The sequence below is a fragment of the Centruroides sculpturatus genome, unplaced genomic scaffold, assembly GCF_000671375.1.
Source record: "Centruroides sculpturatus isolate CEXI.00-Female unplaced genomic scaffold, Cexi_2.0 scaffold895, whole genome shotgun sequence".
Taxonomy (NCBI): Eukaryota; Metazoa; Arthropoda; class Arachnida; order Scorpiones; family Buthidae; genus Centruroides; species Centruroides sculpturatus.
Window position 1 is genome coordinate 146,180 of NW_019385364.1, and position 24,510 is coordinate 170,689.

The 24,510-nt window shown below is 30.2% G+C and overlaps 2 protein-coding genes across 2 annotated transcripts in view; one reads left to right on the forward strand and one right to left on the reverse strand.

The window, feature by feature from the left end:
* The window catches only part of LOC111638156 (vacuolar protein sorting-associated protein 37A-like), a 99,411-nt gene extending 90,820 nt beyond the window's left edge, over nt 1–8,591 (reverse strand). The window contains exon 1 of the mRNA XM_023383803.1: nt 8,464–8,591. The gene's annotated coding sequence lies outside the window, so the exon portion shown is untranslated. The remainder of the gene's footprint in view (nt 1–8,463) is intronic.
* A 104-nt stretch (nt 8,592–8,695) lies between these two features.
* The window catches only part of LOC111638164 (CCR4-NOT transcription complex subunit 7-like), a 46,730-nt gene continuing 30,915 nt past the window's right edge, over nt 8,696–24,510 (forward strand). The window contains exons 1-3 of the mRNA XM_023383821.1: nt 8,696–8,803; nt 17,034–17,257; nt 20,903–21,096. Of these exons, the coding sequence (XP_023239589.1) occupies nt 17,099–17,257; nt 20,903–21,096 (353 nt within the window). The 5' untranslated portion in view covers nt 8,696–8,803; nt 17,034–17,098. The remainder of the gene's footprint in view (nt 8,804–17,033; nt 17,258–20,902; nt 21,097–24,510) is intronic.

Below are 24,510 nucleotides of genomic sequence, written 5' to 3' on the forward strand. Positions count from 1 at the left end.
GAGAAAGGTTGGAAAATTAAGACTCAATATTTGCCTAACAGAAGAACTATTTAACCTTTCTGACAACTTTTTATCTTTTGTCCTTTCTCTCCTTTCACCAAATTTGGGTCTATAATCCTTTGAGTCACAACTCCAGCTTTATTTAATAATCCTTCCTCATTCACACATCTCCAAATACATGAAAATATTTCATTTCCACTCAAAACTAAAATATGAATAAAGGTTTATGGCTTTGTGAAACTTCTTTTCTGAGTTTATGCCGTTGAAATAAATAAATAATAAAAAATTAAAACATTTGTCGGTTTTGTTTACACCTTTATTGGGCCGCATTGGAACTTGCCTTGGGCCGCATGCGGCCCGCGGGCTGGACACCCCTGCTCTACACAGACAGCAGAACAGCCTTGAACACACTAGAAAACAAGAAAAGACCAATCTTGCTTGGAGCTGAAATGAATGAGGCAGCAAACAAGCTGGCAAAGAAAACAAAGATCCAGTTCTGCTGGATCCCAAGTCACAGGGGGACATGTCAGGAACAAGCTGGCAGATGAGCAAAACAAGCAGGCAGTCTTAAAACACACCCAACCTATTAGCTTTTGAAATAATCAGCCGGGGAGACTTTTATCACCCTGTAGATTCTAGGCCATGCATGGCCAACAAACAGCCCGTGTAATGGATTTATGTATATGGAATATGTGGCCCACAATTAATCTTTCAATATTAACTATTCAAATCCGAATAGCTCAATGAAAAATTCTGATGTCTAAAAAGAAAAAAATAAAAAGGTCAACAACTCGCTGTCTGGTTAGAATTAACCCTCCATTACAAATCTCTTAAGTACAGCATAGAACATTGATAAAGCATGATAATGTGAAAAGTGTATCCGTAATCTCTATGTACAATTTAGTCTCTATGGGGTGACACCACAATGAGATCTCGCACCACTTCAAAATCTTCCTAGAACAGCCTCTGGTTTGGCCCGTAAAAAACTTTTCTTTCCAATTTGGCCCGGAGGCAAAACTGTTGGCCACCCCTGTTCTAGGCCATGTTTTTATTAACTATTCCAATCAGTTTCATTACTACAATTAGTATCCAATCATACTTCAAAAGCATATAAATCATTTATATATCCTTCAATTAATAAATGAAAGAGATAATTAGTAGAAAAATTCAGTTTCTAAAACAAAATAAATACTCATTTTACATAATATAATGACTATTTCACTAATAGAACACTCTTAAGACCAAGTATTTTTCAACTTAGTACACTTCATATTCAAGATTGTTCATATACAAAATGATTCTTTTCAAACAGCCTGAAGAGAATTTCAAAACAAAGAAAAGATTAAAATTATATTCAAGTTGTTTTTAAATAAAACAGATTAGAGAAAAAAGTCCAAGTTAAACATTTCAAACATTGTAAAAATTTCAAATATTTAAAATCAAGTTTAAATCTCACAATTCCAAGATTGTTTTTATCATAGTGAAAAGATTTTTTAAATAATCAATTTTATAGGCTCCCTGCCTAAATTTTGCCTAGTTTTGTGCTACTGACGGAGACCTCTTGCAGTAAAATAGCGATTGGTGAAGTTAGTTACAAACAACAGAGTTACGATTTAGCTAACATGGCAAAATCAGTGAATTCTTCTGGAATAAAGAAAAAATATTTGTAGTATAGTAAGGTGTAATAAGTTTTATAGTAATAACACAGTAGTAGTTTTTTAATTTTTTCCAAATGAAAAAAAGATGCAGTTAGAAGAAATGCATTGATTAATGCTGTACAGAGGCTTTACTTTTATTTGTCCATCTTAATGAATTATAAAAGCATTTGTAAGGTTTGATGGATATTTTATTTCCAATAAACAATAATGTCTGTCACTGTCTCTGATAATGCCATCTGGAGAACTGCATTGCCATGGCATTTTTGAGCAATGCACCCTTCATTGAGCAGATAGTATCTATCTGAAGAGTTTCACTATATTTGGATCAGCTGGAGATATGTAGTATTGGTTTGTTTTCCTATCTTTTTCTTGTTTCAAAAATATGGCTAAGTCTTGTTGCTTGTTTGTATTCCTTTTTTATAGTTGCTAGTTTATTCCAAGCTAGTGGTAAACTTGTTCTTGATTCTATTTTTTCTTCTTTACAATTAAAAGAGTAAATGTGCTGCATGCTTGCATCTACCAAGAAGTCCTGCCCTGCATGAGCAAAAAGCATTAATCATTTTCCATTGGTCATTAAGCTGAAAAAAATCATATACTGCCGTTAAGTTGATATATCTAGGTTGATTCTTTCATCAGTTCTGTAACATCCTATGTTGATGACAGCAAATCTTCCATGTACTTTTTCTTTTGTAATAAACATTAAAGAGATTTTAAAAAGTTTTGCATTAATATTTTTATTTTTATTATAAAACATACATTTTTATAAAAATGTAGTTTGTAACTTTTATAAAATTAAATTTTAATGACATTTTAAAAAATGATCAAACGAAATTAATATTGATGATTAACTTTCTTTTGGACAATTTACTTATGGAATTTGTTAGCTAGATTTATAGTGCATGCACTTGTGGAATGCATTTACCAAAAGCTTTATATTTTTGAATATTTTGAATAACTTCATGAAATGCCCTTTTTTAATATTTTCTGCTCTAATGGATTTTCTATAAAATAATCATCCTCAAAATTAATAGGAAACAAAACAAATCAATAACCTTTAAACACCAGTAACATAAATGTAATGAAAAGTTCAAACGTTTTTGGCTTTATCAAGGCATGCTTCAGGTTTTTAACAAAACAAATTCCAAAATGGAATGCTTGGAGCAAGGATATTTGAAAAATTATTTTAAAATTTCAAACACATAATGTATACAAAAATTTATACAGTAGATAAAAAATCAGGATAAGGCCAAAAAAGTTCGAAGTTTTCATTAAATTTGTCACTGGTGTTTAAAGGTTATTGACTTGTTTGATTAGCCCCAGTAATTCAAGAAGAAGATAGTTGTAACAGGAAATAAAATGATTTCTTAAAACTATGTTCATTGTACCTATGTAAGTACACGTGATTGTAACTACATTTTTCAAATTTCCTCTGCAAGAGGGCACTTTATCGTAGCACCATCTGATTTAGGCAGGAAGCATATTAAGTTTTGTTAAGTAATAAAAAGTAATATAAATTTGTAATACTAAAGTAATTATATACAAAATACAACAGCACAAAGTATACAAACTATACAAAAGTAATATAAATTCCACAAAATAGATAATGTTTAGCAGCTCTATTTCCATGTTTTTCTCATACACAATAACTTTTCTTTCAAAGTTACATATTATTGTATAATATAAATTAAATACTTCATTACCAGGAGAACTCATTTCAACTGATGTGATTACTACATACTATTGTCAAAAATATTTATTATTGATGCTTAATATATATTTATACCAATATTTGTAGTTACAGCCAATTGCTGTTTTCAGCTGCAGATGTAAGATACATCTGTATTTCAAAACAATAAAAAGAGTACTTCTTAAAATTGAGAAAATAGAATATATATTTTTATTTTTTGAAAACATTTCTTAATGAAAGAAATATTTAATAATGTTAACAAAGTTAAAATAGTTTTCGGTTGTATTTAAACTATAAATTGGTTTGTTTCCTCATAGAGTTTGCTTCATTCATAGGCATCCATTGTTTCCTAAATATTGTGAAATAAAAAAAAAAAAAGGACAAAATTGATAAACCAGCTTGTTATTGTTTACATTATTAAAATAAAATTTTCCATTCAAAGACCCTATTTCTATCTCCCAGAATAGAAAATTACATTTTATTTTTACAGAATCTTTAAAAATATTCCCTCTCATATTTGGAAAATCACAAGTTTTGTTGTATTCTTTATTAGAGGCATAGAAAAATTTTGTAAATATTCAAACAAAGTAACAGTATTATAAATCAATAATATCCCAATAATAAAGTCAACATTTGCTTCAACAAATCAATCAAACACAATTCAATCTCACACTTACAGATTTTATCTCATTTTATTGCTATCATTTTTTATAACACTGAAAGTTATATACCTCGACTTACGTCGTTTCGAGTTACGTCATTCCCAATTATACGTTGTTTGTCAAAAAAGTATATGGAAAAATAAAAATCAAGTTTAAGTCATTTTATTCGACTTTATGTCTGTTTGCCACAAATATTGAAGTCATAATATCACTAGAAAAGTGTTTAAAGCACATAAAATCATATTAAAATATATACATTTACAAGTATGTACTGTATTTACAGCACATGCATTCGTAAATTTAGATTACTTTTTTCTGTACTATATTAAAAACTAAAATTTATTTGTTCGTAAGCTTAAAATAGAACAACCCACGAAAAACCTTTTTTTACGAGTGTTATGTCACTATTAAATTCCACAAGTACTTTCGACCTCCACCGAGGTCTGCTTCAGGTGGTGTCCCACGAAAAACCTTTGTAACGAGTGTTATGTCACTATTAAATTCCACAAGTACTTTCGACCTCCACCGAGGTCTGCTTCAGGTGGTGACTGGCCGTGTTTCGACCCGACCGTCGTAACAATGTTGCCAACGATGTAAATAAATAAACCATCAACCGGATGGAAACGCGAGACGCGCGGTCGTCCGCTTCAACCGGCATCTAGACCCCTTATATAGAGAGATCGCTAGCAACAGCCGCACCAAAATCGCGTACTTAAGAACCGGCACGCTTTACGACTTGCTGCGCAACGCAAAGGACGCAATGGATCTCACCAGGGCCCCAGGTGTTTACTCCATTCCCGTACGGGACGACAGATTCAATAGACTTAGTTTACATTGGCTCCACCATCCGATCAACACAGAAACAAATACGAGAACACCAAGCTGAAATTAAGCATAAAAGACACACCACTGCCTTATCGACCTATGTCACCGACCCTGAAATAAGGGCGGACTTCCGGAACACCAAACTTATCAGACCGCGTTCCGTGCTGATCACATCCGTCACCTGGAGACCTGGGAGATTCACAAAGCTATCATGGGGGGCAACTGCATCAACTACAGGGATGGGGAAACACTTGCACAGGTGTGGAAGTATTTATTCGAGGAGTTCGAGCAACTGCGGTCGGAGGGGTGAAATCCGACGTGCACATTTATTTATTTATTTACATCGTTGGCAACATCGTTACGACAGTCGGGTCGAAACACGGCCAGTCACCACCTGAAGCAGACCTCGGTGGAGGTCGAAAGTACTTGTGGAATTTAATAGTGACATAACACTCGTAAAAAAAGGTTTTTCGTGGGTTGTTATTATTCAACGCAGTGTTAAGTTGTTGGAAATCGTTTAGCTTAAAATAGATCCTTATTAACCATATATTATTAAAAATGCATTAATAAATAAAATACAGAACCGGGAATGGTAATTTATGGTTTAGCCTAGTGACAAGTAGATTCGGAGACAAGTAAATTTGACTTACGTCGCCTCTCCTGGAACCAATTACCGACATAAGGCGAGGTATACCTGTATGTGGTATAACAGGCAGTTAAGCCAGTGTTCCGCAACCGGTGTGCCGTCACAAGGTAAAAGGTGTGACGTGAACTTTTACATATTCTATTAATCTCAAGTTTTATTTATATATTTTTATCACAGTTGTTATGTTTATTATGCTTGTATTTCATTCACTGATGAAATAAGATGATGTTACAGCAATAAACACATATGTCATCCCAGTACTCACTTATTCTTTTGGAGTTATACATTGGACTCACACAGATCTCGAGCAACTCCAAATGGAAACAAGAACACTTACTAAGCATAAACAACATCATCTAAATCTGTCATAGAAAGATTAACCCTTCCACGTAAAGATGGCGGATGTGGCCTGATCGACATAGTTAACCTCCACTACAAACAAATACAGACATTGCGAGAGTTTTTCTACTAAAAACAAGAAACATTACAGTTGCATAAAGCAGTAACTCTAGCAGACTCAAATAATACACCATTAAATTTACATTCACAACGTATGGACACGACACAACATATAAATAGCATAGACATCGTTAAGCAATCATGGGAAGAGCCTACGTGGCTAGCATCTCCATATCAACTGAAATAAGAAGAAAAAGAAGGAAGGAGGAGAAACAATCGTGGGCTCAAAAGGCATTCCATGGCAGACATCCTTACGACTGTTTTGTTAACGAAATCCTGGTCCAGGATTTTGTTAACAAAATTGCGTCAAATAGCTGGTTAGCTCGGGGATGCCTCTTTGGGGAGGCGGAAGGATTCATGATTGCCATACAGGATCAGGTCATAAATACTAAAAACTACAGAAAACATACTCAAAGATACAACGCTCACAAATGACACGTGCAGAAAATGTCACATCATGCCAGAAACCATACAACACATCACTTATGGTTGCAAATTCTTGGCACAGACAGATAATTTACATAGACATAATGAAGTAGCAAATACATCAAGAGCTTGCGAAGAAACATCAAATTATTAAACATCCATGAACCATACTAGAAATACATTCCACAGACAGTATTGGAAAACAATGCGCACAAAATGTACTGCGACAGCCATAATCACAGATAAAACAATTTACCACAATAGTTCTTACCTTATGTCTCATTGACAAACACAATAAAATCACATAAATTATAGACATATCTGTTCCAAACACTCACAATGTTCAAAACACATGCAGTGAAAAAATCAGCAAGTACACAGAACTCGCCCAAGAAATAAGGCATCTATGGAGGATGGATAGGGTTATTATTATACCTGTCGTTCTCTCCTCTACAGGTGTCATACCACACACACTACACATAAGCCTGGGAACATTAAAATTGAATAGAAACACATACATCATGCTACAGAAGGCCACTATATTGAATACATATAATATTGTTAGGAAATTCCTGAATACAGACACACACTGACACACTTATTTAAATTTTGTCTTGTTTTGGTTACTATGCTGTGTCCGGTGTAATACACAGCCATCGGTGTCAACCGAGTGTAACTCACAAAACTCAACATAATAATAATAATAGATTTATGGCATTACAAAATTCTACTGATAGTATCATATCATACGTTTTTGAGGGGAATAAATTTTGGTGTGCCGTGTTGAGTCATGTCGAGTCAGAGGTGTACCGGGAGTAGAAAAAGGTTGCGGAACACCGAGTTAAGCAATGCAATGTGACAAAAATGGATATATTACAGATCACGAGCCAATATAAATGTATAAGATTAATCACATAAGTGCCCGCTTATCTCTTTTGACGACATAACACAAACCGGTCGATCAATCGTTACGCAATCAACGTACAATACCAGTACACACGAGCCAAACGGCCAAAACGACATTTGGTCGTTCCAGAAAGGCCAATCCCACGGGCGTACTCAAAGACAAGAAACAAGGAACAACTCGTCTCGACCGTCCACAATAGATTAGAAAGATTAATTAAGACAGGAATTGAATATCAATCTTCCACAACGGTACGATTCAAGCTCCAAACGAGGGTTTCTCACCCCCAAGAATCATAGACCCCCTTTATGAGCAAAAAAGTCAAATGAACCGTACCCATACGGGTGACCCTCGGCAAGATATTCGTCTCCAAAGGTCAGTTTTTAACACGTATCGGTATACTGCCTATTCTCCACATCCCGCAAGGTAGCCATCGTCGGCCTCGACTGACATTCCATGCGTAGTCGTGCACCTCGGTGCTGGGCGGAGGCAAGCCCCACACCCCCTAAAACTACGTAACATCGAGTACTCCACAAACAGTCGAGCGGGCTACCAGAGGTTGGCACACTCGCGCAAGCTAAATAGTTAGACATAATAATCTATGCAAAGCAACGCGATCCGATTTCGGGGGACGTAACCGGCAAAGGGTGGCCGGTAGACATACAATTCCTTTAATTTTTTTGCTCCTACGGGTACACTCTACGGCTCCAATAAGGTCAGATTCGGAGGTCGAATCGAGCCAAAACAGGTGCATCCCCATCAGATTTAGAAACTTGCTCAATAAGTGAAGGGAGAGACTTGTTCATTTCGTCAATAAAGTGTACAGTTTTACGTCGATTTGTAAACTTGTTCATTGTAAACTGAAGAAATGACGTCAAACTGACGTTGAAGAGTACACTTTCCGAAGAAAATAAACAGGGCCGAGGTGTAATGCAGAAATGCGAACATTTCAGGACTGGTGGCGATCACTCGAGACAACCTGTTAAATACACTTGATCGATTTACCAAAACCTTTTTATTTTCCAGTTATGTATCATCTTCATCTTCTTAAAATTAAATTATTATAAATCTATAATTTTTTACTTCAAATCTCGAATATTTAAAGTAAATTGTTCAAGTTCACTAATTAATCAGTTACATAACTCGCTCGTATAATATCTTGGTAAGTTTAATTACGTATAACAAATATAACTTACAGAAATTGTCCAAGTATTATATTAATTTATAACTAATTGCAAAAGTAATATAAAAAAAACTCTCGACTATTTTCCGGATCGTCGTCCTCTGACTCATTCAAAGCGACGTACGACGTCGTAGAGCGCCATTACTAAAATTTATTAATAATTAAAATTTTCATAATTATAAATTTAGAATTATATTTACTAATACGCGAAATTAGAAAATAATAATTAAAATTTAAATATTTTAAATACTGAATTATAAATTTTTTTAAAACATGCATTATGGGTAAACAATGTTTCTTAGGTATCGAATGAGGTTGGATAATTGGTTGAAATCGAACTTTTTAAAATTAAGGTAATTACAATCGATTTTAATTAACGAAATTAAGTTTTATTATGCATTTTTAATTAAGATTTTCATATGTAAATAGTAGATTATTAATTGTTGACGTGTAAATTTGTTGTTTAACTTTTTCCTCGCATGTAAGATGGTTGCAGAAATTTTCATTCTTTACATAAAAAATACCTTTTGCAATGTTTTATACGAAATTATTTTAAGTTTCCTGACTACGTGGATGTCGTCTCCCCAAAATACAGGCCAGTTAATCGTCTTTTAAGGTCAATATTTTGATGAATTGTTACAGGCGTTCTACTTCATATATAAATACATTGTTCGTACACACATACAACATAGTTTCAAGTTGTATTGTTGGTTGATATATTGCTCTACCGAAAGTTCATTTTTGATTCCGACCCGAAACTCTCTGAATTCTCACCCAAAAATGTAATTTTTCCTTCTCTTTCTGAAAATACTAAATAAATAAGTAAAAGTGAGATTGCCAATTGTTCTTTCTGTGTTAAAAGTAAAATTTGCAATATTGGATTCATATTTGTAAATTCGTTTGATTGTAGTGGCTGCTAGCTCCGAGTGTAGACGGCATCGTTTTTTTGTTATTTAAGTGACCTGTGTTAGATTTTTTTTCGTTAGATAAAGTGTAATTTCTAAAAAGTGCAGACCGAATATTGCGTTTGTTGGTAATTATGTTTACGGCTTAAGTTATTTTGTTATTTATTTTTTTATCTTTTATTGTACGAAGTGTGATCGAGAAAGAAACCGGATGTGGTTTGTGAAGATTTTTATGCTTAATTTATATCTGGCCGTCGTCCCCATCCGAGTAGTTACCCTTTAATTTATGTGATGTCGATGTATCCGCCTGGCTTCGAATGCCAATTTTTACTGTGATTTTTCAAAAATTTCAAAGTGCTTGTTGCAGTTTGGACCGGATCTCTTCGATCGTGTCGAAACGTCGACTCTTGTGCTTTCGTTTTGTTCTGGGGAACGGAAAGAAATCTCGAGGGGCTAAATTTGGCTAGTGAGGAGGATGGGAGAAGACTGTCGTGTTGCTTTTTTTCCAAAAATGCTTGTACTTTGAAGGCTGCGTACGTGGGTGCGTTGTCGCAAAGGAACCGGGTTCGGTCGTTCTGGTTTTTATCTTTTGTAATGAACGTCTTTATGCAATAGGTTGAATTTCCGATCCGATTGGGAGAAACAAATTTCTATTATGCAAAGTTTCTTATGATTGAAAAAAGGATTGACGTGCTCTTTGTCGTGCTCCCGATTTGCCTCGTCTTCTTGGTCTTGAAGATTGTGCTCTTGCCTGTAGCTTAGTTACTGTTAGGCCTTCCGAAGTATTTTGAGGATCTCTGCAGCATACTTCTCAAATTTAATACAAAATGTAATGTTTGCTCTTTGCTCAATTTTCCTTTTAGAATTTCAGCTGAAATTCGAAAAGGAACTTGTTACGACAACATTACAGAATTGTGTGTTGTAAGCATTTTGATTCAAAAAACTCAACACCACTTGGTAAACTGATGCTCGATGTCTAAGGTAGTAATCCCTGTTATCGAAAGTACTGTACAGTACCTTGTTCTATTGCCAAACAGTGAGAACAGTGTGCTTTTTTTTTTATTGCATTGCATGTAATTTGTAAGTGCAATGAGTAATTTGTCCCTTAGTGATGAAATTGGTGAATAGTGGTTTATTGAAATATTCCTGAAAATTTTTATTCCTAGTTTTGAAAGTAATTTGGAATAACTGAGGCTTAGTTTCAAATTCAGAATAAATATAGAATATGATGATATAGTACATTGTGCACAAATGCAGATCAGAATGTGCATCATTCTGATCTGCATTTAGGACTATAGCAGTCCTAGCTATATGCACTTAGGACTATATCAGAGCTGTAGACCATGCCCATAGAAGTAAAAAAGCCAAAAGGAACTGGGAGTTTACATGTTATCCTTTACAAGACAGTTTTCCGAAATCAGTCGTGTTAAACAAGTGATAAGTGTAATGGAACATGTAGGCCGCATTTGTTTATGCAGCGAGAGTGTAGCAAAATGGACGTCACAAGCAGTGTTGGCCATTTAGAAACAGATTTCAGAGTGTTCACTGTAAAGTGCTTCTTTGAGTGCTGCATAAAAAAGCATGTTTATAGCGTGACTCTAATCATAACCTGAGTAGTAGTTAATGCGATTGCATTTTACAAGTTTTATGGACTTTTATCCATTTTTACTAAATTTGTAAATACAGTAGTTAATTTTTAGCATTGTTTTGAGAAGTAACTTTATTTTTTACTTTTTTTATTTTAAATAAAACCCTGTTTTTGAGGGTCTTCGAAATTTCAGGTAGGTCGATTTTGGATGAGCTGTATCTTTGCAAAGTGTCACATGTAGACTACTGGTTCCTTTTCATTTTGTTTACTCCTATGGACATGGTCTACAGCTCTGATAAGGTTCCAACCTCCTCATTCATCGCAGAATTTATGCCATATATTGTTTGTTTTAATTTTGGAAAAAGATTGTTACACTATACAGTAAGTTTAACATGTAAAAAAATTCAAACTTATCTCATTGCAAACTTTAAAGATTTGTATCATCAAGATTGTATTAATGTTAATTAGAATAAACTTCTCTGCAAATTGGAGTGTTCTGTAACAAAATACACAACAAAAACCTAAGTCCTTCCAGTAACATTTTAACAAAATAGGAACATTTTCATCCTGCTTCTGAGGTCTACATCAGGTTTAAAGGTACAAGTTCTATAATGGACCATATCAAACAATGTCAGCAGAATTGAAATTTATATTGTTAAAATTCAAAAATGTAATATGTTTGAACCAGTCAGGAGTTCAAAGGTGTGAATGGGCAGGATTAAGATGTTGAGATTAGATCGAAGTGCATCTGTCATGCACACAAAATTTGTTTTTTGTCTTTATGGTTAACATGATTGCTGAATTGGCATGCTTTAAAGATCTCTAACACCTCTAAATCTCTAATATGATCATTATGCTAGATATAACATATTAACCTTGTCTGGTCAAGTTTAGCCTCAACATTGTTGTCAGAAGTCTATGTGGACAGTGTGGTGTGTGGTTTCGTGTTGTTGATATAATATTTGTGCTCTTTTACATGCTCCTTGAGGAATCTTTTCATGGCACCTATGTAAACTAGAGATCTGTCAAACTTATGATCTTTCAAGGGTATCCTATATACTCTGGGTGCCCTTTCTTTGTTTATGGTGTCTTTACCGTTTCTTAGTAGTGCATATAGAGTGGGGTTACCCATATGCAATGTAAGCACCTTTATGTGTTGCTATTTGTTTATACATAATATTCAAGTGATGTTTGTAAGTAATTACCACTTACTTAGTGTTCATCTTCCTTTTGTTGTTTATGTTATCATCTGTATTGTTACTGTCGTTACTCTGGGCCTTACACTTATTGGATAATTGATAGATTAAGAGCTTACTAAAGCCATATCTGTGAGCAGGCCAGTTATTAACCGTAAAGACAAAAAACAAATTTTGTGTGTTGGCAGGTGCACTTCAATCTGACCTTAACATCTAAATCCTGTCCATTCACACCTTTGAACTCGTGACTGGTTCAATAATATTTATTAACTTTTTCAATTTATCAATTTAAATTTGAATTTTGCAGAATTTTTATAATCTGTTTAAATTTTTATGATATAAATTCAAATTCTGTAGTTGTTTTGTTTCATACATTCTGTTACAGAATTTGTATCTTTAAACCTGATGCAGACCTCAGGAAGAGGTCAACATTCACATTATGTTAAAATGTTGTTACTGGAAGGACTTGCATTTTTTGTTGTGTATTTTGTTCAAAAACATGCCAGCTGTAAAAATTTATGCATTTTAAATTATTAAGATAAAACTTTTATTACGGGAACACCATAATGAAGAATTTATAAAATTTTAAACAAAATAAAAATAAAATAAACTTTGAGAAATACAAAACAAATGAAAAGGTGTAAAGATTTTTATTAATGTGTTATATAATGTTTAATGTAAAACATTAGCATATACAATTTTCTATGTGGCAATAATTTAAATAAAAATCATGTTTAGAAAAAAATTGTGTAGTTTTTTCATTCTTCATATGTAAGATAAATGAAAAAGCAGACAACACAGTTTTATTTGAGGAAATAATGAATTTCCTGGTCAGTTTCAGCTATTTAAAACAGGAGGGCCATATTCTTAAATTTAGAATGAAGTTGTTAAACAATTAATAAAGATAAATGCAAACTATTTGCTGTCATGGATTATTATTTGGTTTTCAACTTCATTATGACATTTATGAGATACATTGTTCAAAACATAAACAGGTAAACTGAAACATTATTCTTACAGTTAGACTCATATAATATAATTGTATGTTGCATCATGTGATAAAAAATTTGCTACAAATTATAAAAGTTGCACTTATTCTTAAAATGTTTATATGTCATTAATAATTTATGCATAGATTTATCAACAGACAATATAAACATTCCAAGAAAATTTCAATTTTGAATAATATCAATAGTAAATATATTCAAACTAAAATATTTCTCAAATGTCATAAATATAAGTTAAATAAATAATTTCCATAAAAGAATAAAACTTCTTACAAAGCTCTCAAGAACACAATAATACAGTAAGACCCCGCTTATGCGTGGGATATGTTCCTATATGACAAAGTGCTAAACAAAACACTATTAAATGAGGTCATTTGAACACAGTAAATAGGGAAAGGGGAACACGCAACCAAATATAAACAAATTGTACTTTAATTTGCATAATATATGTTAAATAACACACAAACATATGTACACAGAAATGTAAAGTTCATTTTTTGTGACAAAGGTCCTGGCTTTCTTGAAATTCTTGATTTTTTTGTGATGAACTCATCTAGTGATGATTATTTGTTGCATTCTTTTTTTTTTTTTCATTAAGCAAATGTCAGTAGCAAGAGAGCGCATCCAAAACGCCCTGTCTTGCTTTTGCACTCCTTTCAAAATCTGGATCATTCACTACAGTTTGATCAACAATTTTGATTATTGTTATCAAACTTTTACTAAGGAAATCTGTAGAGAATTTCTTTGGGTTCTTCATTTTCAGAATTGCTATTTTTTAGTTCTACATGAATTCTTTGTTTTGCTAGTTCTTGAAGATCATCATTGGTAAGGCTCTCACCAGAAACCTGCAGTAACTCCTCAATATCCTGCTCATCTACTTCTAGTCTTACTAAGGAAAGTACAGCACTATGATAAATTGTCAACTTTTGCTGATTTATTTGTGTTAGGGAATAATCGTATTATATACAAATCAATGAACTGCTGTGATAATTTGAATCAGTGTAAATTTTGAGCTTTTTTATTTTAGGCTTTGAGCAGACCGCGTTATATCGAATCAATGTTAATCGAGGTAGCGTCAAACAAAGTTTTACTGTATTTTTTTATTCATTGCATTTTATGATTTGTAAATTGCTTACTATATTTAGGAATATAAGTGAATTTAAATTTCAGAATATAGGCTTAGTTTATATGTCACCTTAATATATTAAATTGCATCAAATTTCATTTTGATGATCTTTATATAGACAATTGCTGAAATTGAACCAAGAGATTTATAAAAATGTATGCTAAAATCAACTTTGTTTCTTATATTTCTTTTCTTTTCTTTCTTTCCTTTTTTAATTAATAAAAGAAAATTATTAGCAGTTAGTTTTGCTTCTGATTAGTTTTCCATTTTCAGATCTTTTCCTATCTTAAACATTAATTTATTTACTAGGTACTTAGAGTTATTTTCTCATAGTATGTATTCAAATTATTTGTAAGATTTTTAAATACAGTGGAACCTTGGTATACGACCTTAATCCGTTCCCGATGTTTGGACTTATACCGAATTGGACGTATACCAAACCAACCTTTCTCATAAGAAGTAATGTAAAAATGATTAATCCATTCTCGTGTAAAAAAATGGCTGGCTTTAAACACCTCACTTTCCTGGCTAGTTCCTGCTTGATTTTTCGTGAGATCAGCATGTATCTTTTTAGCCTTCTTGCAAATAATTGCTTTAGATACGCTGTCTCCAGCACTGTTTTTCAGTTATCCAAAGCAAAAGCAATTTCTCGACATGATCTAATGTCTTCGATCTCTGTTTAGAAATTGATTTAACCCCTTTGCAATGTTACCAGATTTAATAATGTCTTTATTTTTTGCGATTGTCCATATCGTTGTTCTCGGAATACGGTAGGCAACAGTTAAAATCTCAAACACGCGTGCCACCTTCGTATTTCTCAACAATCTCTTTCATCAGTTCCATTGTAATTCTAGTCATTTTTTTAGTTTTCTGTCGCTTTTCATTTGCCTTTTTGTGATTTGTGATTAATAAAAATAATAAAATTTTACTTACGAATTAAAATCAGAAGAAATTTAACAAAGTTATAAACCGTTGCACCGCGAACATCTAGTCTGGTCTAGTACACTGATAGTGCTACTTGTTTATTGATGGTGCATATAATTGAATTATGTCGTATACCGAGCAAAATTTGTTTTGTCCAAACAGGACGTATTCCGAATTGGACGTATTCTAAAGCAGACGTATACCGAGGTACCACTGTAATTTGTTTTGTTTCTTCTGAAAACTTATTTAAGTCAAATATTAGACACTTTGTAATTGTCTACAAATTTAGTAATTTAGCAGTCAAATTTAATAGAATCTTTATATTAATATGGAATGGTTGTTGAAATCTAATTTTATTAATACAAAATTTTAAAAAAATGGATTTCAAAAAATTCTGTTTATTACTTAGAATATTCTACATATTTTTGATAATTTTAAGAATTAAATTATTTAAAGCTAATTTTTATTATTGTAGTTGCAACATTAAGGATGATCTGTGAGTTATTTATATCTTTACTTAATTTTAAATAAATAAATATAAATAATATTTTCATAATACATTTTTATTAAGACTGTTCATTATGTTTTAATATGTTTTCAATCAAATTCTAGTATAATTATTTTAGTTTTACTGTAATTTACTTTAATATTGAAGTGATGGTTTTCAGTTTTGTATTTGGTTATTGCTCAAGTAAAACAAGTTTTCATATTAATTGGAATGTTAAGTAAAATCTTACATTTTATTATATGAAATATCTCAAAACAATAGTAATAATTTTAATTAAAACAAATTTTTAATTAGATTAGCAGAAATCTTTTGAAATTGTAATATATGCAAACCATTAAAATTTCCACAGCAGAAGTACTGTACTATGAATTAAATAACAATGCTAATACATGTAAATTGGATTTCAATATTAACATTGAAATTCTAAAATATTTACTTTAAATTTTAAAAATGTACATCATATGAAAAATATACACTACTTTTAAGACATGGATTTGGTTTTCATTTGGAATCAGAAATCTTTTTGTCTGCAGCTTTATTTTCTAGCTTATTCCTTGGATCACCATTTTTACTGTTATTTACTTATAAGTTTTTTATATGTTTAATTGTCTATTAAGCAGCAATTATGAAGCTTGAGTATTTTGATCAACCTGAATTATTTCATCATTAAAAGCTTCTTACAATAACAAAAATGTGCATTTTAGATTTATTTTTTAAAATTAATTCTTGATGGCTTTTGATCAAGAATTCCATGTTTTCAAGAATTTAATCAAATTTAAAGCAAAACAATACAAATGAATGTTAAATCTATTTTCATTATCATTGCAAAATGTATTTTTAAATTAATTATATAATAAGTAAAATAGAAATTTTGATTTTACAGGAGAAATGAAATTATACATTGAGGTGCTTCAATATATTTTGATCTCGTGAAAGAAAGAAAAATTAATGTGTCGTAATTTTTAATTAAGTAATTTTTTTGAAATATAATTTTTGTATATTTTAAATATGTTGACTCCTTCAAAATAGTTTTTTTCTTTTATTTATTATTATTATTATTTTAAAAATATATTTTATAACAAAATTTATTATAAAATATGAAAAGTATAAAATTATTAATAATTTGAAAGTTGATATTTAGTTTTAAAATTTAAATTTATTATTAATTTTATTTCTAGTTTGCGGTTTAGTGCATTTATTAAGTTTACGTCTTAAATGTTTAAAGATTATTACTTTATAATTAATTTTTTTTATTATTCATTTTATTTAAAGATTGGCTATATTTGTTTAATTTTAACATAAAACTGATTTTTCTTTCTTTTCTCTTAGTGTTTAATCGTCTGATCATTAATGTTTTGTACAGAAAACTTTATTGAATGACAAGATAACAAAGTATGCGAGCGCCTTCGGGACTAAGTTCTGGCAATAACATAAACAATCAATGTCACATTAGTAACGAAGCTTGCGGAATAAAGGATGTATGGTCCAAGAATTTGGAAGAAGAATTTAAAGCAATTAGACATATAGTACAAAAATATAGCTATGTTGCTATGGTGAGAGGAACCTCTAGGAATATCATTATGATAATACATCATTATTGTTAATTTAGATAATATTTAATTATAAATAAATTAGGATTTATGCAAAATTTTATTACAGAAATAATAATTTGAAATTTTTTTTGTAAAAGTTTCAAAATATTAATATCAAAAGATCATCTTTATACAAAGTGATTTTTTTATCAAATGGACATTACTTTAAAAAGAATATTTTGACAATACCAAATAAAATGTAACTTTATATTGATTAGAATTTTAAAACAAGTGAGTATTTTCAAGTAATTACAAATTCATCTTCAGGGTTAGCAAATCACACTTAAATTTAAATATAGAATATATTTAAATTAATATATACAACAAATAATAGTTGAAATAGTAATATATAGTAATTACAAAGGTAAAATAATAAAAAATGCATTGATGTGAGTTTTTATAAATATATCTATAATTGGTTCAGAAAGTTCTTGTACCATAGATGTTTCTTGCAACACTTGGAATCTGATGTATGGTTGCAGATCATCAAACATAAATTCCATTGCTCATTTCTATCTCTAAACACTTATCTCTTGGTAAGCTGTCAAGGGTGAAGTTGTTTTCATAAAATTAGAAAAAGAAATAAGTTATATTCAAGTAGAACTTAATTCTTATAGTAAAACTGTACGTTGATATATTTCTTGACAAATCATTAAAACGAACATAAATTTAGACGTTATTGATATCAGAATTATTAAGTAATAAATGAGCTAGCTCTGCAACAAATTAACTATACATCATTGATACTGTTAACAAAAATTTCACTGAGGAAAATAGCAAAAACATGAAAATGAACTTTGACAATTATCAAACTTAAATTTGCTAAAATTCTTTATTTTGAATGAAAAAATTATTACTTTAATTAATATTTTGATATTTAAAGTTACAAAAGACAGAGAACTCCAGAATAGTTTTAATCAAATATCATTTTATTTATGATTTGATGTATTGCAAATTATTCAATGTTTATCATTGAATAAAAATTGTTTTCAAGTAGATATTTAATTTTGATATTCAATTGTGAAATTGTCACTTAAACTAATTTAATATTAAATTTCACAAATGATAGTACAGGTACTACACCTCTGAATTTCTGTCAACTGATGTCTGGCACCTACTCTGATCAGAACAAAATTATGAAAGAACTTGAAATTCCTGTGGCCACCAGATTAGTTTACTGGATAGCCACAAATAATTTATATTATTTAGACTACACTTGTTGGTGGTGATTTTACAATTTTTTGTTATTCTTAGTTTATTTTGCTTAAATTTAACCCTAGCTATGGCTCTTAACAGTGTGTCAGTGGGATGTCAAGTGTAAACACCAGTCCATATCAATCCAAGATAAAATATCTAGCAGTCCAAGGTATACTTTAGACCAGTGTTTTTCAACCTGTGGGTCGCGACCCCCAGGTGGGTCGCAAAGCCATACACGGGGGGTCGCGGGTAAAAGAAAAAGACAAGTGTTTGTAGGTCCTACACTACAATAAAAAAAACTACAATTTCAGTGAGAAAGCTGTTTATTTTACAGTACAATTAGTTTTTTGATCGATATTTAAATCTCAACAGAAAGAAAATTAAATACGTAGTTTTTAAAATCACTGACATAGTTTTAATATGCTGTGGGGGGTCGCCAGAATTTTTTAAACTTGTAAAGGGGTCGCATATTCAAGAAGGTTGAAAAACACTGCTTTAGACACATGGGAGGTGTATAATTAGTGGGTTAGAGGTTGTTGATAGATTACTATTACATGTGACCAGTCTGTCTGGCAAATGGCTAATCTTTGGAATCAGAGATATGAGAAATTTAATGGTGTATTTGTAATAATTTTGTAGCACATAAAGGAAACAAACCAGCATTTAGTATTGTTTTCTAATAATTTGGATAATAATTTTACAACTTATTTATTTGAAGCAATCATAATAGATTACACTCAAATGTAGATTTCTCTGTGATATTTAATTTTTATGTGATATATTCTTATAAAATTAGTTGAAATTGCTGTTATATGCTATAATATGAAATTTAAAATAATAAGTACAGAGAAATATAGATATTGTTAAGTTGATTTGTAATTACTACTACAAATATATGCCAATGGAAGTTAATAACAGTTGCATTTAATTCATATAGTTAGTATATTCAAGCTGAAGGGATGCAAATGCATTATCTTCAGCTTGGAAATACATCATTGAAAAAAGATTAGGACATAAATACCCTGAATTATGTATCCCCCTATAATCATATTTGGCTTTTGTGTTATAGTGTATTTTATATTTTTTTTGTAATTTTATTGTTGTTTGTATTTTGTTAAATAAATAAATTATGAAAAAATATAAGGTAATTCATTTAACTTTAAATTTGTATTTAGAATACTTCAAAAGTTAAAATTTAAATGGAATGTTCTATTTTTGGAATATTTTATAAAAATGGATTTAAAAACCTGATAATGACCTCTGGGAGTAGGCTGGAAACATTTGTTAATAAAAAAATTTCTTTCAGCAAATGCACAGGTGTAGTAAATTTGTAATTTATCTCTGTTGAGTACTTCTGGATTGTATTAGTATATTCTTAAATGAATTGGTAATTTTTATTGTATAGGTTTGTTATATACAATTTTTAACAATGAGAAGGAAAATGAAATTAGTTTTTCCTATTATATTTATGTCTTGACTATCAAGAAAATTTAATGGTGTGCCAGTTTTTTTAAATGCTAATTAGTGGACAGATTAATATTATATTCTATAATTTCTTGTATTTTTAATATCTGACATATACACTTCCTTGAACTTTTTTTCATTTAATTATATTTTCAGCTAATATGGCATTGGATAAAAGTATAACAATATTGTGTAAAAAATGTGGTCAGTTTTGTTGCTCTTCAGAATTGTAGATTAATAGGTTAAAGTTTAAATTTATTGTAATAATACATACATCAAAATAAATTTTTAATTAAAATAAAAAATCACTTTGTATTGGGAAATTGACATTAAGTTGTATAAAAATAGCAATTACAGGGTAAGTTTATTCCCTGTATTCACTCTTCCTACAATAAAAATTAAAGGAATTATATTTCTTTGGTGCATTATTATACAATTACAATTAAAATTTATTTATTTGAATAATAGCATGTTTACATGTTTCTTTTATTAAAATATAAATAAATTGATTCACTAATATTTTTTCTAATAGGTATTTTCATGTTATATTTTTCCATTATTCACATATGCATTTTATATTTAATTTTTTAGATGTAAATAAATTATGGAAATAAAAAATTGAAAATTGCTTCAAAGAACATCTGTGTGGGATTGATTTTCAATTTTAATTTTTTATTACAATTTTACTCTAATTTGTATCTATTATTTAAGAATCATGTTTTGATTCACTTATGAGAAGCTTCAGAACATTCAAGTACATTAAGATTTTAATTTTTTCTCCATAATTTAAGTTATAAATAGTTTTTAAAATGAAACTCAATATGATATTAAAAACTAGTGATTTTTAAAAAGTTGAATTCCTTTAATGTTTATCTGATACTTTAATAGCTTTGTAGTGTTTACTTAATTATTTTATGTCTTAATTCTTTTACTGTAACTTTTTAGGATACAGAATTTCCCGGTGTTGTCGCTCGACCCATAGGTGAATTTAAAAGCAGTGCTGAATATCAATACCAGCTGTTACGCTGTAATGTCGATCTGCTAAAAATTATACAATTGGGTTTAACATTTCTTGATGAGGAGGGCGGAACTCCATCTGGCTACAGTACGTGGCAGTTCAACTTTAAGTTTAATTTAACGTAAGTAATGCACAAATATAAAAGTTTAAAATCATTACCTACTTTGCAAACATGATAATAAAAATGTAGGCTGTATTAACTTAATAAAAATTTCTTTTCTTAATCATTATAGTTACTATTTTTTTTACATTTTTAGAAGATTTAGCTTCTATATATTATGATTTGATTGCTATTTTTGACATGATTCAAATAATCTGATGGTATCAACGTTCAACCATTATTTGATGCAAAACAATGAAAGCCCATTGTTTATTAGCTTGAAGAAAAATTGAAAATTTTGAAACAAATAAAATGCCTTTAAACTGATAAAACTGATATATATATATATATATATGTGTGTGTCTGTAATGTTTATTACAGAAATATACAGTCAAATTCTTTTATTACATTATTGGTTTATATCAGTTATTCCTAAAGTGATCAATATCAACCCCCAGAGGTCGACTCCAACCTGCAAGGGGGTCCATGTCAGTGGAAAAAAATTTGAGGGTCCATGAGAGTGGATCCCATTTAGGCAGGCCGTCACCAAAATTTTGGCTTCCCGTAAATGAAATAACACAGATAGTACTTACGTAGGTACTTATGTAATACTTTCTTATAATAGACTTATAAATTTCCTAATTATATGTATATTTCATAAAATTGTGTAAGTAGGCTATTTGCTTTGTGGTCGCAGTATGTGTAACTTGTAAAACATGCACATTTGATACCACTAGCAATGCTTTTCCAGACTTGTACCAGAGCTTTGCAAGGATGGGGCAGACTTGAACCAATTGTGCTTGCATGGACTTGTTTAATTTGTCAATTATAAATATGAATGTCAGAGACAAACACAGTTCATTTGTTTTCTGAATTTTGAGAAGAAAAGTGTTAAGCCAATATTTTCAAAAATATAAATAAATTACTAGGTACAGGTACATATTAGTTAAGTGAATTAATGTCATCTTGTTTGGAAGTATGGCAGAAAAGTAAGTAATTTTTTTTTATAAAATTTTCTTTTTGTAGTTTCTCTGATTGCATAAAGACATTGTTAATGACTTGAGTGTTGCCACAGGCCAGTTTTCACCCAGACAAGCCTGTTTTTAAATTCATGGTCTGGATTAATTATTAATTTGTCCGGTTTTTGTAGAAATTGTGAAATTATTATGAAACAAAATAAATTTATAAAAATATTTGCAAATATTTTATTTTAATGGTTAATGACTAACTTCACACACCCACCAAAACTTATCCCCATCTTTTCGCTAGGCTAAGTGACAGAAATGTTCTTTTAAAATTCTAACTTGCAAATATTAGGTTTGTTTGAACACAGTTCCCAACTGATTTAAAATTGTCATGTGCATTGTTCAGTTCTTGGCTTTAAAATGACATTGCATGTGTCTCATATTTATATTATGTATTGTATTTCATACAATGTATCTTTTATAACTTAATAGTATTTATGTTGGTATGTATTATTATTTATCATTCTTACTTTTATGTATTATTTTTGCAATTAATATCGACATCAGACTGTTATTAATTATTTTTGGATATGCCACATGTGATTATTGTCTTACTTTAATAATATATCATGTACAGTACATGTTTACCTTCTAATAAAAAAAAAATATTTATTTTCTACTCACAATAAAAAAACCTAATTTTTTTATTTCTAAGTATAACACCTTAATTTTAAAATGTCCAGGTCAGCAATTTTGAAAAGGTGGCAACATGACTTGAGGTAAAGATTGTTCAATATTCAAGTCAATTACAACTAGGTACACACATATTCATTAATGGTTTCCTTCCTATCTTTAAAGACAAGGTCTATGATAGGTACTGTACATGAACTGTACATGATTTCTCTCTATCAAATCTATATAGAAGTTCCCTGAAGATTAAAATAAGGTTTTACACTGGGAATCAATTTTGATTGCTATGTATTATCATATTTAAATAGCTTAATTTTTGTCCACAGATAAATGCTACTAAAAACGGCTGAATCTAAAAAAAAAGTGTTGGTAGTACAGAGTTTATTATTTGACGTTTGACTTCATTCCCTCATTTGTCGGACAAACACCTGCCCATGTGACTTTTATACAACAAAGTATTAAGCAATGACGCTATGAAAGCATTCAAGCTGGAGGATCATCTGAGAAGGTATCACCCTGATANTAATTAAAACAAATTTTTAATTAGATTAGCAGAAATCTTTTGAAATTGTAATATATGCAAACCATTAAAATTTCCACAGCAGAAGTACTGTACTATGAATTAAATAACAATGCTAATACATGTAAATTGGATTTCAATATTAACATTGAAATTCTAAAATATTTACTTTAAATTTTAAAAATGTACATCATATGAAAAATATACACTACTTTTAAGACATGGATTTGGTTTTCATTTGGAATCAGAAATCTTTTTGTCTGCAGCTTTATTTTCTAGCTTATTCCTTGGATCACCATTTTTACTGTTATTTACTTATAAGTTTTTTATATGTTTAATTGTCTATTAAGCAGCAATTATGAAGCTTGAGTATTTTGATCAACCTGAATTATTTCATCATTAAAAGCTTCTTACAATAACAAAAATGTGCATTTTAGATTTATTTTTTAAAATTAATTCTTGATGGCTTTTGATCAAGAATTCCATGTTTTCAAGAATTTAATCAAATTTAAAGCAAAACAATACAAATGAATGTTAAATCTATTTTCATTATCATTGCAAAATGTATTTTTAAATTAATTATATAATAAGTAAAATAGAAATTTTGATTTTACAGGAGAAATGAAATTATACATTGAGGTGCTTCAATATATTTTGATCTCGTGAAAGAAAGAAAAATTAATGTGTCGTAATTTTTAATTAAGTAATTTTTTTGAAATATAATTTTTGTATATTTTAAATATGTTGACTCCTTCAAAATAGTTTTTTTCTTTTATTTATTATTATTATTATTTTTTTCATTTTTCGACGTTTTACGGTGCCGAGTCCAAAAACGTAAAAATTCTTGGGGGTCGTTTTTTGACCGATTGCCATACTTTCACTCTTATATATAACAGTCTGGAAAATAAATATAGAAATGAAGTGCATCCTTGAGATTATTCATAGTGACAACGATAAAAGATCTGTGTGAAATACTCAGACAGTAAGGAAAAATGTAAATACAAGTTACGAATACTTTTAATAGAAATATAAAGATGCTCACACTCAAATGGAATATAAGTACTATATTAAAATACCTTAAAAACAATACAGTCAAAATATTTCGCTCTTTCATTAAGATAGGAAATTCTCATTTGATCTGACAGCATTTGTGGAAGAAGTAAAAGGTAAGTGGCATCAATTGGCGCAATCAAGGAAGGAAGAGGAGAGTGCAAACCAAATTTTCAAATTCCAAAAAAAAAAAAAAAATCGAAATTAGAA